The sequence below is a fragment of the Urocitellus parryii genome, chromosome 16 (assembly GCF_045843805.1).
Source record: "Urocitellus parryii isolate mUroPar1 chromosome 16, mUroPar1.hap1, whole genome shotgun sequence".
In the NCBI taxonomy this organism is placed as follows: domain Eukaryota; kingdom Metazoa; phylum Chordata; class Mammalia; order Rodentia; family Sciuridae; genus Urocitellus; species Urocitellus parryii.
In genome coordinates this window covers 17,256,416-17,271,530 of record NC_135546.1, presented here as the reverse complement: position 1 = coordinate 17,271,530, position 15,115 = coordinate 17,256,416, and the positions used below count along the sequence as shown (strand labels likewise).

The window sequence follows — 15,115 nt, the reverse complement described above, 5'->3', positions numbered from 1 at the left end:
AAACTTCAAACAACAACAAAAATATCAGTGTTTGAACTTAAACCAGGTGCGATGTCACCGGATCTGTAGGGACCCTGGGTCTCGCCAACCAAGAAATAAAGAAAATTAAGGAAAAAAGAAAACCGTCCACTCTGGTGCCTTGAGATATTTTTACTTTTTTTTTTTTAAAAAAATCACCCCGCGGGTACTGGACCCCCCACCCCACAGGGACACAGATTGACACGTGGGCCCCCCACAGGCCACAGGTGGCCTTTGCAATGTCGCTGGTTGGCACGTCGGGCTCTCCCCGGAGCCCTGAGAAACCTCGAGTAGAAAAATACTTTACAAGGAAAGTCCTCATCTCAGCCAGAGAAAAATACAGCTTTGGGGACGGGGGCGGGGAGGGGGACATGTCACAGGGGCCGTTCCCAAGAGGCGTCTGCAGGCAGGGCGGTCACCGGGGAGGGGTGCTGGGGAGCGTCAAGTCAGGGACGGGCGTCCCCACGAGAAGCCACGGGAAGTATTGCATATGAGAAGGTCCCACTGGCCACAGAGCCACAGAGCCACGCCGCCCGGCCTCATTGCATATGTTGGGGGTGGGGTAAATGGCGGAGGCCACAGCCCGAGGAGGGGACAGGGGGGTGCAGGTCCGAGTGGATGTGTCCTCCCTGGCCTGGAGGCCTGGAGTCCGAAGGGGCAAGCCCAAGCCCAGAAGCCCTGAGTGTGTGTCCGTGACAGCCCTGTTTCTTCACAAAGGCCCAGAGAGGGTGGGCCACCCATCCAAGGCTGCACAGCAGGACCCGCTGATGGCCCGGAGAGACACCTCTCTCTGGCGGTGCCGTCTCCCACCCCTCGAAGCCGGGGTCTCTGGGCCTTCGCATGGTGCCCCTGATGACAGGTGGGCAGAGTCCTTTCACCCTGGGGTGGACGTGGACCCGGGAATCCAAGATGGCAGAGACGCTTGGGTGGCCCCAGCCAGAGGCAGGAAGGACCCTCGGGGACGGGACCATCAGGGAGCAGGACGCCGGGAAGTGGAGAGGACGGTGGGCAGGTGGAGAGGGTCCTGTGTCCGCTCAGAGACTGTCCAACAGGAACCGATCCCGGGGACATGACATCACCACTAAAAGGGGCCTGGACTAACTCGGGGACGGAGGTGGGTCGTGGTCACCCAGAGCCCGATGGTGCCCGCCCCAGGGTCCCCAGACCCACAGGCCCCAGTCAAAGGCTCAGGGCCGGCTTCCCGGGGTCCCACGTGCCCCAGCTCGGTGTCCCCAGAGCGGAGGTGCTGCGGGAGACGGGGTCCCAGGAGTCCCACCCTGAACATATCCTCCTTGGTGGCCCGGTCCCTGGGTGACATGGGCCCTCTGCCAGGGAATGTAAGCACCTGAGTCCGGGGGACGGGTCCTGGGGGACGGCCCCTGCTCACCTCCTGTGACAGCGAGCTCAGCGCCCCTGGTAGCCCATTCTCGGGCTTTCCTGTCCCTGTCACCTGTCCACGGAGGCCCACGGGGACCTGAGAAGCCCCGGCCCCTCTCCTCCTGTCCCTACCCCTCTGGGGCTCCTCTGGGGCATCTTGGTGACCAACTTGGCAAACACACAGATGTCACTCTGAACCGAGGACGGGGACCTCGCTGCCTGGTGTCCCCCGTTGACACAGAACTTGGGGACAGAGACCAGGTCCCGACCCAGTCGGCCAAGCAGGTGCCCACGGGGACCCCGCCGTTGGCCCCCTGGGGTGTCTGGATCAAGGGCTGCCTTCAGAGCATCTGGGGACTGCCGGGGACTGGCGCTCGCGATGTCCTCTTGCTCTGCGCCAGGGGGTTGCGGCTGATGACCAGCTCCAGGACGTCACCCGCCTCGGCCAGGAGTGGCACCGCCAGGCAGCAGTCGAAGTCCCGCGTGCGGACGTGGTTGACCTGCACAGTGCACAGCCGGGCGACAGGACCCAGGGGTCAGCTCAGCAGCAGGGAAGTGGAAGGGAACAGCTCGGGAGGCTGAGGCAGGAGGATCCCAAGGTGGAGGCCAGCCTCAGCCACTGAATGAGACCCTGAGCCACTTAGCAAGACCCTGTCTCAAAATGAAAAAAAATAATAATAATAAAAATAAAAAGGGCCGGGGCTGGGGCTCCGTGGTTAAGCGCCCCTGGGTTCCATCCAAAGCCACAACAAAAAAATTTCCTTTCAAAATAACTAAGTTGAAAAAGCCCCATCGATTTAGGGAGAGAAAGCACAAGTTTAGTCCATTTAGTACCAAAGCCAGGAGACAAAAATGTCTGGGCATGGGAAAGGAGGATCCAGGGGGACCTCCCACCCTCCCCGGTGTCCTTGGCTGTCAGGCAGGTCACATGGGCTGCGAAGGATGGTGACAGGTATCTTTCTGGGTGAAGGCAGCCTCCTTTCCTCCGTCCTGCATTTTTGAGGAGGCCACAGGAATTAGACAAGCTGGAGGGTCCCTCCGCCTGGGGAAAGCAAGGCCACACTGCCCCCCAGTGGACGCACAGAGTAGTTCAATACTAGTGCATGCTCAGCACTGAGGTCTGGGGGTTGTTTGTTACTGCAGCATAACTCAGCCTCACCTGACTGATACAGCTCACTTTGTCATTCCCCTTATTATTACTCGTACTGGGGATAGGACCTGGGGTGACTTGCCATTGAACTACATCCCTCATCTTTTTAAAAAAAAATTTTTTAAATTTTGACACAGGGTCTAAGTTGCATAGGTTCTCACCAAGTTGCTGAGGCTGGCCTCCAACTTGGGATCCTCTTGCCTCAGCCTCCCAAGTCGCTGGGATGACAGGCGTGGGCCACCGCACCCAGTCGTCATTGGCTTCTCCCAGATGTGTAGAGGTGGGCTCTTCCCCGGTCCCAAGGCCCCCCCCCCTGTCGTGTCCCCTGCGTTACCTGAAGGACCCTGTCAAAGGGCTGGAGGCCCCCCCGCTGGGCTGGCCCTTCGGGGCGCACGGTGTGCACATAGACCCCCTTCTCCAGGAGGCCGTCCGAGACGCTGAAACCAAAGTCGTTCCGCACGGGGTCCTTGTGCAGCGTCACCTGGGAGCAGAAGGACGGGAGGGTCCCTGAGGCTCTGACTTGTGACTCCAGCCCCACCCCCCCGTGGTGGCCTGAATCCCTTGGTCTGGCGTTGGAAAGAGCTGGGTTCGAGCTCAAGGGCTGGGAGTTTCTCCTCCTGGGAGATGCTGGCTTCTCGTTTCAGGTAGTAATGGAAAGTTATGATGGATAGAAAAATGTTACCCAGCCTGGTGCCCTGGCCCACGCCTGTCAGCCCCCCGGTGGCTGGGAGAGGCTGAGGCAGGAGGACCGCAAGTTGGAGGCCAGCCTCAGCCACTTAGTGAGACCTGTCTCAAAATGAAAAATGAAAAGCGCTGGGGATGTGGCTCAGTGGTTCAGGGTCCTTGGATTTAATCCCCAATAGAGAGAGAGCGAGAGCGAGAGAGAGAGAGAGAGAGAGAGAGAGAGAGAGATTGCACAGTGGTTCCTCAGTTATGCAGGAGATTGATTCCAGTAACCCTTAAAGACTTAAAAAAAAGTCTGTACATGTTCAGTGCAGATGTCATTTTTTTTTAAGCATAGATTGAACCCAGGGATGCTTTACCGCTGAGCCACATCCCCCGCCATTTAAAAAAAATTTTTTTTAGTTGTAATTGGACACCATACCTTTATTTTATTTGTTTACTTTTATGTGGTGCTGAGTATCGAACCCAGGGCCTCCCACGTGCTAGGTGAGTGCTCTACCACTGAGCCACAGCCCCAGCCTCGCCCCCCTCCGCCATTTATATTATTATTTTTTTTAAATTTTGAGAGTCTGGCTAAGTTGCTGAGGCTGGCCTCCAACTTACGATCCTCCTGCCTCAGCCTCCCAAGTCCCTAGGATGACCGACAGGCGCCCTGGTGCCCAGCAAGGATGCCATTTTTGGATGAATGTTTCCAACCTGTGTGTGGTTGGATCTGCAGATGCAGAAGCTGTGGATAGGGAAGGCCGACTGTATACACACGTGCACGTATCTCGGTGCCTCTAATATATCGACTTTTCTAGATGCACGTGCACACATCGGTGCCGACTCACACACACTTGGACACACACACTGGAGAGGGGGTAAAAGCGGGTCCACTTAGTCCCGTTCTGCATTGTGCGTGTTTATCACCCAAATGACGAGGTTCTGGGAAACTCAACCCGGTATAAAATCCCTGTTTTTCGGTGGAGGAGGATGTGCCTGGAGAGCAGAGAGGCCCTCTGCGTCCCAGGAGCGTCCCCACCCAGCACCCACCTTGTGCATCTCCAGGGGCGCGGGCCGCAGCAGCTCCTGCAGCTCCTCGGGGGACCCTCGCACCTCCAGGGCCCTCCTCCAGGCCCGGGGGCCAGGCCTGCCCTCCAGGGCCCCGCTCTGCACGGAGCCCGTCATGATGGAGGCCTGTAGGGGGACAGAGGGAGGTGGCTCTTGCCTCACCTTGGGGCCTCCCATTACATCATCACAATAATAGTGACTGGGGCTGCATTCTAGAACTTTCTAGGCTCATTTCTTGTTTCTTTTTGGGGATTGAAAGATGGGGTGCTTCACCACGAGCCCCCGTCCCCAGATCTTTTTATATCTTATTTAGAGACAGGGCCTCACTGAGTTGCTTAGGGCCTCACTATGTTGCTGAGGCTGGCCTCCAACTTGCGATCCTCCTGCCTCAGCCTCCAGAGCCACTGAGATTCCGGGCGTGCACCATGTGCCCGGATGCTGGGCTCACTTCTCAGCACTTCACACTCACAACTCTTTTTTATTCTCTACAATAGTAATCAGGGGGTCTTGCACCATTCCCCCCCCCCATTCTGCAGATAAGTAAACTGAGGCTTAGAGAGATACGACTTGAATCCAGAGTCTGGCTCCAAAGTCAGGGCTCTTAACCACTTTGCTGCGCGGCTATTCATGAACATAAACCTTAAGGTAACATGATCATTGAGACAGAGGAGAGGTTCATGGGTCGTGAGCACCCAGGATAGGGTAAGTGGTCAGGGAAATTTCCAGAACTGAGATCTCAGAGACAAGGAAAAAGAGGAGGCAGGAGAGTGTCTCTGGAAGACGGAGCAGCATATGCAAAGGCCCTGCGGTGGGGAGACCTGGAAGGAAGCCCATGGCTGGGGGCAGCAGTAGGGTGGCACGGGAGGAGGGACTATCTCAGAGATGCTCCAACAAGACAGAACACAGGTGGGGTGCCTCTGGGAGTGACTGCCCCCGAGAGGGTGAAATCGAAAAGCCCAGCTTCCCCTGGAGGTAACAGACAGGTAGATTCATGCCCAGACACTAGAAATAATAGAAAAAAAAACACAAAAGAAAGAAAAGTTGAGAATAGGTCTGTTGAAAAATGTACAGAAAAGTTGAAACATAGGGAGACAAAGACATTAAGAACAAAAGTCAGAATATTTGAAAAATAAATAGACATTATACAAATAGAAGAGAGAGTTCCTGAAATACAATCTCTAGGACTATACGTTAGAATAAATAGAGCCAAGGGAGAATTAGTGAATTGGTGGGCAGATTAAAGAGGGCAGGGAAAGATGTTAAGAGAAAAGCTAAGAGACGTGGAGGACAGAATGCGTCTTAGATAACGGAGCCACACCTCCCAAGAGGCCAGAGAATTTTCGTTTTATACCCAGCTAAACTATCTTTCAAGATTTGCAGGGAAACAGAGCTCTTCAGAACACAAGACCTAAGAGACCTGACATCCAAAGACCCTCACTGACTGAGCTTTTGAAAAAAAATATATATTTAAAAAAGGAACTCGGAAAGGAAAGGTGAGATAAGAGAAGGAACGTGAGCAAAGAAAAAGGTTGATAAGAGGAAACACGTACCGGCCGAATCCCCGCATGAAATTTGAGCAGTTTTTATAAATAAGTTAGGAGATAGAAGGAGATTGTCTGGGGGGAAGTTGGGCGTTTTCTCAAGTGCCTGTCTTATTAAGAAGTATTGATTAGAGTTTGTTAGAAAATTGAAGTTAAGAAAAAATACGGGGCTGGAAGTGGTAGTGCTCGCCTGTCATCCCAGCGGCTGGGGAGGCTGAGGCAGGAGGATCGTGAGTTCAAAGCCAGCCTCAGCAACTCCGTGAGATCCTGTCTCAAAATAAAACATAAAAGAGGCTGGGGATGGGGTTCAGTGGCTAAGCACCCCCCTGGGTTCAATTCCTGGTACTAAAAAAAAAAAATCCCATTCTAGGCCACAGAGAAAGAAGTTTTCACAAATTCTAAAGAATTAATATGAAATTGAATATATTCTGGCCACGGTACATGATAATGAAAAAAAAAGCAATATGAATTGGGTTTTCTTTTACATTAAATATAAACATAGCTAGAAACAAAATCAAGCATTCTAAAACACCAACAAACAAACAAAACTCCCCACTTCTGCACAGTTCAGGGGTTGAAGTGAAGACGATGGTGAAAATCTTTAAAACATTTGAAACTGAATGGACTGGTAAAAACAGCATAAATCAAAATTTGAAGGATCGCAGCCAAAGCAGTTCCTACAGGTGGAATCGTAGCTTTACCAATGGACTCCGTGAGCAAAGAAAAAAAATGCTGAAAGTTCAATACCAAAGACACCGGGCAAAGCATCATTGCTTAAAAAATACACACGGAAGAGTCGGGAGTGGTGGCCCACGCCTGGAATCCCAGCGGCTCTGGAGGCTGAGGCAGGAGGATCTCAAGTGGGAGGCCAGCCTCAACAATTTAGCAAAAGCCCTAAATAACTTAGTGAGACTGTCTTCAAATTAAAAAAAATAAAATAAAAAATTTTTTAAAAAGGGCTGGGGATGTGTCCCCTCCCAGCACACACACCCCAATGTGCCCAGGCCCGGGTGGCCCGTACCTCCAGCTCCCGCAGCATCTCCGACTGGCCGCACGACTCCAGGTCTTCAAGGGCTTCCCCGAGCACCTGCCAGAAGCCCTCCTCGCGGGGGGCTCGGGGGTCTGGGCTGTAACGTAGGGAACCACAGCGTCAGGTGGCGGCTGGGCGACAGGCCGGGGCCGGAGGTGCGTCTTCAGGGCCCTGGGGCCAGCGTCGGGCTCAAGGGGCCAGAGGGTGGACAGACGGACGGACGGACGGGCAGGCGGGCAGGCATCCTCGGTGACAGTGCTGGGGCCCCCCGGGGTGGGGGTCGGGGACAGTGGTTGGTGACACAGAATGGGCCGGGGAGGGGGGACACGCAGCTAGGGGCCACCAGGAGTGTAGGTGGCCAGTTAAAACATGGGCAGATGACACAGAGTGGAGAGCGGTGACACAGGACGCCTGGGAAGAGAGACAGACGGACAGACGGACAGAGAGGAGATCCATGGTATAGACCCAGAGGACAGGCCCCGGCCCCGCCCAGACACACACACCGTGACACAGCAGGGGGACACAGAGAGATGGGGACGATGGGACTTTATTTTATTTATTTAGTTTTTTGCTGGGAGAGGCTCAAAGGCCACTTGGGACTTCCCTGTCCCTGCCTGAGAAAGTCGGGGGAGCCTCCCTCTGGAGGGCCGGGGTTATTTGAGCTGGGTTTTGAGGGACGAGTAGGAGTTTTCCAGGAGAGAAGCCGGAAAGGCTTTCTGGGCAGAAGGTGGGTGCGGGTTCAAGTTCTGAGCCTCCTGTTGATCCTCTATGCCCCCAGCCCCCCTTTTTTAATTATTTGAGACAGGGTCTCCCTGAGTGGCTTAGGGCCTCACTCAGTGGCTGAGGCTGGCCTCCACCTTGCGATCCTCCTGCCTCAGCCTCCCATCTTGGGCCTCCGCCCTGGTGCCCTCTCCCCACCTCCTGGCACAGCCCAGGGACCGGCCACCCTGGCCCATCCCAGCCAAGAGTCCCAGGCTGCCTCCTCCTCCTCTGGTGTCCCCACCACACACCTCGTTGGTGGCTCCCAGTCCTCCTCCTCAGGGAAACTCTCGTCGGCAAGGCCCGGGGTGAAGCTGGTCCTCCGGGGCTCGATGGGTGGTGGGCTGCCCCTGAGCCGGCTGGACCTCCACTCCTGGGGGGTCACGCCACCCCGGACCGTCGCCTGTGGGGTGTAGGAACCTGGCGGGCGGAGACAGGGGACATGCACATTCCGGATGACCTTGTCCCCTTGGCTGCTCCTCCGGGGGCCTGTGGGACTCTCTGGAGCCCCCGAGGGTCCCTGTGTCCCTGGGGCCCTCTCCAGACCTCCTGGTCGGTCACCCAGCTCCACAGGCCTGGCTTGGCCAGCTCGCCTTCTGGACCCTGTCCCCACCAGCTCCTTGGGGACAGCCTCTGAGGACGGTCCCCAGGGACTAAGCTGACAGGCTCAGCCCGGAGGATGGAGAGGGAGGCTGAGGCCCGCAGAGAGCAGGTTCCCCCCGTGGTGGGAGCCAGGGCTGGGGCTCCCCAGGCCCCTGGAGGCCTTGCTCAGTCACTGTGTGACCTGGGGGTCCCAGGGTGACAGACAAGGACAGCATCAGATGTCACCGTCCCTGGTGGGTCTCAGGATGCCTGACCCGGGAGGGGGCCCCAGAGGCATCGGCCCAGCTCAAGTGTTGTAGGATGGGGTGGGAGGGTGCTCTCTGATTTTGCATGTTCAACTGGATGCAGTGAACACTGATTGGGCACCTACTGTATACCAGAGGTCGGGATGGGAATGAGGCAAACTTGGTTCCCCTTTATCTTTCCCCTGGTACCAGGGATTGAACCCGGGGTGTTTAACCACCGAGCCCCGTCCCCAGCCCTTTTTGGTTTTGATTTGAGACAGTCTCACTAAGTGGCTGAGGCCGGCCTCCAACTTGCGATCCTCCTGCCTCGGCCTCCTGAGCCCCTAGGATGACAGGCGACCCCCGGGAGCCAGCCCAGCTTGGTTCTTCGTCTCATGGAGGAGAAATCTAAGTAGCTGGCTGGGGTGCGGGAATGGTAGTGCCCCGGGGAGCCCAGGGACCCTGGAAGTGGTCAATGGGGTCGAATCGTGTCTTACTTCTATGAAGTGTCGCCTAGAGGGTCACGCTAGACAGGAGAGGCAGGAAGGAGCTCCAGAGGGACTGAGCCCCACCGAGGCAGGTCCAAGGACCCCAGGGTGTTACCTGGACCCCCAAAGCCACCACCCTCCGTGGCGGAGCTGTCCCAGGACTCGACAGCACTGTCCACGCTGGGCACGGCGGGCGAGAACCGGGCTGGGAGTCGGCCTCCTTTGATGGCATCCGGTGGGTCCTCGTCCACGTCACTGGCCTCGCTGAGGCTGCCCGGCTTGTGGGGCAGGAGGGGACCTGGGAGGGGGAGGAGGAGGAGGAGCTGCCATCTCTGACCTCAGAGTAACAGCTGATCACAGCTGTTGCAGTGGGACTGCAAATTGGTGCAGCCAACATGGAAAGCAGTATGGAGATTCCTTGGAAATCTGGGAATGGAACCACCATTTGACCCAGCTATCCCTCTCCTCAGACTATACCCAAAGGACTTAAAATCAGCATACTACAGGGACACAGCCACATCAGTGTTTACAGCAGCACAATTCACAATAGCTAAACTGTGGAGCCAACCTAGATGCCCTTCAGTGGATGGATGGATAAAAAAGATGTGGCATATATACACAGTGGAATATTACTCAGCACTAAAAAAGAACAAAATCATGGCATTTGCAGGTAAATGGATGGCATTGGAGAAGACAATGCTAAGTGAAGTCAGCCAATCTCCCAAAAATCAAATGCTGAATGTTTTCTCTGATATAAGGAGGCTGATTCATAGTGGGGTAGGGAGGGGGAGCGTGGGAGGAATAGACAGACTCTAGATAGGGCAGAGGGGTGAGAGGGAAGGGAGGGGGCAGGGGGTTAGCAAGGATGGTGGAATGTGATGGACATCATCATCCAAAGTCCACGTATGAAGACACGAATTGGTGTCAACCTACTTTATATACAACCAGAGATATGAAAAATTGTGCTGAATATGTGTAATAAGAATTATGATGCATTCATATATAAAAAATCATAATAAATAAATAAAAATAAGTAGAAGAAGACTCCAAACCCAGGCTCCCTCTTCTCTCCAGCTGACCCAGCCACCCTCCTGCCTTCCTGGGGATGTGGCAAGGACTCCTGAGACATGCGTTAAGCTGACCCCAGGGGGACAGGTGGCCCGTCCTTCCTAAGGGGCTGAGTGGTGCCCAGGGCGTGGAGGTGCGCTCACGGTCAAGCTGCTTCTTGATCTTCAGTGTGACAGTCTCGCCAGCCACCTGCAGGAGGTGGATGGCCTCGCTCAGGGGCCGGCCCTTGAGGCTGACGCTGTTGATGGCCAGGATGCGGTCCCCCACGTGGATGGCGCCAGTCCTGGGGGTGGGGGGAGACAGAAGACAGAGGACTGGGGTCAGGGATCCGGAACCCCAGACGCAGATGTCACCCTTTGTGGGAGCTTGTGAGCGGGGGTAGGCATTGTCCAGCATGCTCCCCAGACGCCCCCGGGCAGCGGATCGGGAAGAGGCAGTATGGCCGGCAGGATAGGTGACCTCTGTGTCACTGGAGAGTGGCCGATGTGAATCAGGATCAGCTAGATTCTAAAATAGCCACCCGATTCTGAAGACGTAGTATGAGGAAAAGGAAATATTGATTGCACACTGAAATAACGACATGGCCTTGCTAAGTTGCTGAGGCCGGCCTCCAACTTGCGATCCTCCTGCCTCAGCCTCCAGAGCGGCTGGGATTCCAGACGTGCGCCACTGTGCCCAACTCTTTCGACTAGAAAGTTAGTGGCTAAATTTGCATTTCGGTTTGTCCTTCAGTTGGCCAGCGCGGGGCTGCATCAGCCTGGTGGGGGCAGAGGGGTCGTCTGTGGGTCCCCAACACTCAGGCCTGGGCTGGGGGCGCTCCGTGGTTCATAAGGACCTTTGGAGTCTCTGCAGCGCTCCAGGAGTCCAGCAGGGGGCGCTGCGGGCGCGGTGCCTTCCCTCCAGGAGCCACTAGGTCACTGCAGTACCAGGGCGCCCCTCTGCCTGTCCCTTCCCTGGGACATCTGGGGCCACCCGGGTCCCCCCAGAGCCCCGCTCACCTCTCCGCCAGCCCGCGCTTGGTGAGGCCCGAGATGACAATGGGGTCAAAAGGCTCCTCTGTGCCCGAGATGGTGATGCCCAGGGGACCCCCGTAGCGCTTCAGCTCCACCGTGTAGCTGACGGCGCCCGTGGTCTCCTGCTCGTCTGCAAAGGGGGACGCCGTGAGGGCCAGGGTCCCCTGGGGAAGGGACAGGGCTGGCCCCCTGCAGCGGTGACACTCACTCCATGCAATGCATCCGCTCCGGTGGGGACCCTGAGGTCACCATCTGCACGCATACACTCAGCTGTCCCCATCTCCCTCCTTCCTTGGCCAGATGGGACCTCGCTGGCCCACGGGGTGGCGCCCGAGAGGTGACACTCGGGTCCCTACCCGAATTGTCTTCGTCTTTCCGGATCTTCAGCTTCACCAGGTCCTCGCACTGTCGCAGGATCTGCACGGCGTCCTCCATGGGACAGTTGTCCAGACGGATGTTGTCGATGGCCAGCAGCTTGTCACCCGGCTCCAGGGTGCCCGTCCTGCGGGAGCCGGGGTGGGGGATGGGAAGCGCCCGGGGCAGGCAGACGTGGGGCCCGGGCGTCCCTCCCCGTGTCCCCAGGGGTGTCCCTTACCTGTGTGCGGCGCTGCCCTTCTTGATGTCCGAGATGATCAGCGGCTCCCCTCGCTTCCTGCTGGCCGCTGGGGGGAAAGTGGCCATGAATCTGACCGCGGAGGACCTCAGGGTGGGGCAGGGCCATGCAGCCCAGGGCTGCTGGGGACAGGAGGCGCCCTGTTCTACGGCTTCCTGGCTGTGACCGTGAACAAACCCTCCGCCACCCTGAGCTGAGCCTCGTTTCCATTCTGCAAGGTCAGTGGGAGGCCCGGGCCTCGCGGGGAAGTGGTGAGACTAAGTCACACAACGGGAGGCGCAGTGTGGGTCTTTCTGGAGGGCCCCTGACAGCCCCAGGGGGAGCCTTGTCAGGCCAGGGGGCTCCCATCTTCCCTCCTCTCCTGCCCAAGCTGGGTGCGTCCCGGGTGTGGCAATGCTGGCGAGAAGACAGCTGCTCCTCGGGGTGGCTTGTTTGAAAGGCCTTGGCTTACTCTGAGGGTGTGGCTTGTCCTGAGGGGTGTGGCTTGCTCTGAGGGGCGTGGCTTTGCGCTCAGGGGCGTGGCTTGCTTGAAAGGGTATGGCTTGCTCTGGGTGTGGCCTGCTCTGAGGGTGTGGCTTGCTCTGGGGGCGTGGCTTGCTCTGGGGGCGTGGTTTGCTCCAAGGGTGTGGCTTGCTCTGGGGTGTGGCTTGCTCTGAGGGTGTGGCTTGTTCTGAAGGGTGTGCCTTGCTCTGAGGGGCGTGGTTTGCTCTGAGTGTAGCTAGCTCTGGGGGTGTGGCTTGCTCTGAGAGGCATGGCTGCTGTGAGAGTGTGGCTGTCTTGGGGGCGTGGCTTGCTCTGGGGCGTGGCTTGCTCTGGGGCGTGGCTTGTTCTGGGGTTGTGGCTTGCTCTGGGGTGTGTCTTGCTCTGGGGTGTGGTTTGCTTTGAGGGTGTGGCTTGCTCTGAGGGTTGTGGCTTGCTCTGGGGCGTGACTTGCTCTGGGGGCGTGTCTTTGCTGAGGGTGTGGCTTGCTCTGGGGCGTGGCTTGCTCTGGGGCGTGGCTTGCTCTGGGGGCGTGTCTTTGCTGAGGGTGTGGGTTGCTCTGAGGATGTGGCTTGCTCTGGGGTGTGGCTTGCTCTGAGGGTGTGGCTTGCTCTGAGGGTTGTGGCTTGCTCTGGGGCGTGACTTGCTCTGGGGGCGTGTCTTTGCTGAGGGTGTGGCTTGCTCTGGGGCGTGGCTTGCTCTGGGGCGTGGCTTGTTCTGAAGGGTGTGTCTTGCTCTGGGGTGTGGTTTGCTCTCAGGGTGTGGGTTGCACTGGGGTGTGGTTTGCTCTTGGGGTGTGGGTTGCTCTGAGGATGTGGCTTGCTCGGGGGTGTGGGTTGCTCTGAGGGTGTGGCTTGCTCTGGGGGCGTGGCTTGCCCTGGGGGCGTGTCTTTGCTGAGGGTGTGGCTTGCTCTGGGGCGTGGCTTGCTCTGGGGGGCGTGGCCTGAGGACCCGCTTCCAGCAGGGGGACTCACAGCTAATGGTGATGCCCAGCTCCACGCCACGCCGCTTGGGCAGCTTCACATGGAAGGTGCCGCTGCTCGGGATGACCGACTCTGCGAACAAACAGATGTGGGCTGATGTGAGGCCCACGGCGGGAGCCTCGGGGATCCCCACTCTGGCCTGGCGGGGAGGGACCCCTGAGAGAGACCCTTCCAACCCCGCTCTGCTTCTTCCGCCTGATGGAGGAGGAAACCGAGGGCCAGAGAAGGAACACATTTGCTCCCAACGACTGACCCGCAATGGTCAGAGCAGAGTCAGGACCGGAACGCAGGCCGCGGACTGTCAGTCAGTGTGGGAGGTGCCCAAGGCCACATTCAATCCAGTTTGGATCCAGCAAGGATTTACTGAGCACCTACTATGTGCCAGGTCCTGTCTAGGTCTAGTCACATGATTCATGCTCTTGAACCCAAGGATACTCCTCTTGTGGGTTCTACCTGCTATTTTACGCATGGGGAAAGTGTCCTGTCCAGAGTCGCACGGGGTGGAGAGCCCACCACCAGAATCTGGATCCTTTGGCTGAATCATGCAGAGAAGCAGCTCAGGGTATCCCCGGTCCAGCCCCAGGCTACCTCCTACTTCCACCGGATGCTGTCCCCCAGCAGGGGACTGGGCACAGAGAGGGACAGGGTGTTGGGAAAATTGCATAGGACGCGTGCAAGATCAAGAGAGGCCACCCACTCACCGGCCACGTCGAACTCCACCTCCAGCACCACCTTGTGGGTGAGCGCCGCGTCTCTCAGGAGCTGGTTGGCCTCCTCCATGGTCCCGTCTTCCGTGGCGATGCCATTGATGGACAGGACACGGTCCCCCACCTGCAGCAGCCCACACCTGAACCCCGGGTGGCCCAGCAGAGAGAAGAATCTGCATGACATGTCCACTGGGTGTGCCAGCTATGTATCGTCAGACAGTATGTCCTAGGACCCCGGCTAAGGGCCTGACCGTCCTGGGCCTCGGTTTGTCTGTCTGTCCATGGGGGGAGATGCCAGAGTCCTCACAAGATCCTCAGAGGACTCCACAAGGCATGCAGGAGCGTGAGTCCTGAGGATTTCATGCCTGTGCTGTGTGATCCTGAGCAAGTGAATCAACTTCTCTGAGCCTCGACTGTCAACATGGGGCTGGTCGATTCGATGGCTGAGACACACTAAGGAAGCCGGGGCTTGATGTTTTGACTCAGTTTCCCCACTGTCCCCTTTGTCAGTTTTATAGAATAAAACCAATATCCTGCCAGCATCACTACACTTGGTCTTTGAGGCAATACCGAGATGGTCAATGTGATAACAGCTATCCATCGACGGGAGGGTAGCATATACAGGGTGGATACACTGGACAAAGGGGAAGGGCAGCAGGCTCACCTCTCAGCCGGGCTGTCGGGCTCAATGAAGCGCACCAAGGGTGGAGAGGACAGGGTCTCAGTGGCGAAGAAGCCGCCCTGGAGCTGCAGGCCGAAGCCATTGAGGGGGTCTCCGCAGAGAATGACCTCTGTGGTCTCTGTGTGTACAATCTGCCCACCTGGCCCCACCGTGCTGGAAGCCAGGGATACTGGGGACAGGTGATCATGGCACTCAGGTGGCCTGCCCCAGAGAGGCCTTAGCAGAGCCCACCCACACCAGAGCCTGAGGGCCACATAAGCAAGAGTCCTGACTCTGAGCCTTAGTTTCCTCATCTGTGCCATGGGATGATGACTCCTACCTGCTTGGGGCAAGGACTAAAGAAGACAGTATGTGGGGACCTGATTTTGTAACACAGAGATTCCGGGGCTCTGCATAATTATGTCACCCTAGTTCCTTCTGAACCGCATGGGATGCGTTCCAAGTCCTGAACCCTGTGTATACTATGCTTTTTCCTAGACACACATACCTATGACAAAGTTTAATTTATAAATCAGCTGCAGTAAGAGACTAACAATAACTATTAATAAAATAGAATAAAACCAATATCCTGCCAGCATCCTAGGCTTGGTCTTTGAGGCCATTCTGAAGTAAAATAAGTGTCACTGCAATATCAAGATGGTCAAT

The 15,115-nt window shown here is 56.9% G+C and overlaps 1 protein-coding gene across 2 annotated transcripts in view; it reads right to left on the bottom strand.

Moving 5' to 3' along the window:
* Positions 1-186: 186 nt before the first annotated feature.
* Positions 187-15,115, bottom strand: part of Grip2 (glutamate receptor interacting protein 2) — a 33,219-nt gene continuing 18,290 nt past the window's right edge. The window contains exons 12-24 of one of the 2 annotated variants that reach the window (XM_026383023.2): positions 14,453-14,639; positions 13,783-13,928; positions 13,073-13,153; positions 11,601-11,667; positions 11,362-11,507; positions 10,991-11,135; positions 10,136-10,275; positions 9,040-9,222; positions 7,861-8,029; positions 6,842-6,947; positions 4,262-4,405; positions 2,880-3,026; positions 187-1,895 (exon numbers count right to left, since the gene is read on the bottom strand). In XM_026383023.2, the coding sequence (XP_026238808.2) occupies positions 1,737-1,895; positions 2,880-3,026; positions 4,262-4,405; positions 6,842-6,947; positions 7,861-8,029; positions 9,040-9,222; positions 10,136-10,275; positions 10,991-11,135; positions 11,362-11,507; positions 11,601-11,667; positions 13,073-13,153; positions 13,783-13,928; positions 14,453-14,639 (1,820 nt within the window). In that variant the 3' untranslated portion in view covers positions 187-1,736. Of the gene's footprint in view, positions 1,896-2,879; positions 3,027-4,261; positions 4,406-6,841; positions 7,262-7,860; positions 8,030-9,039; positions 9,223-10,135; positions 10,276-10,990; positions 11,136-11,361; positions 11,508-11,600; positions 11,668-13,072; positions 13,154-13,782; positions 13,929-14,452; positions 14,640-15,115 lie in introns of those variants that run through there. The other variant, XM_026383025.2, reaches the window with a different exon arrangement.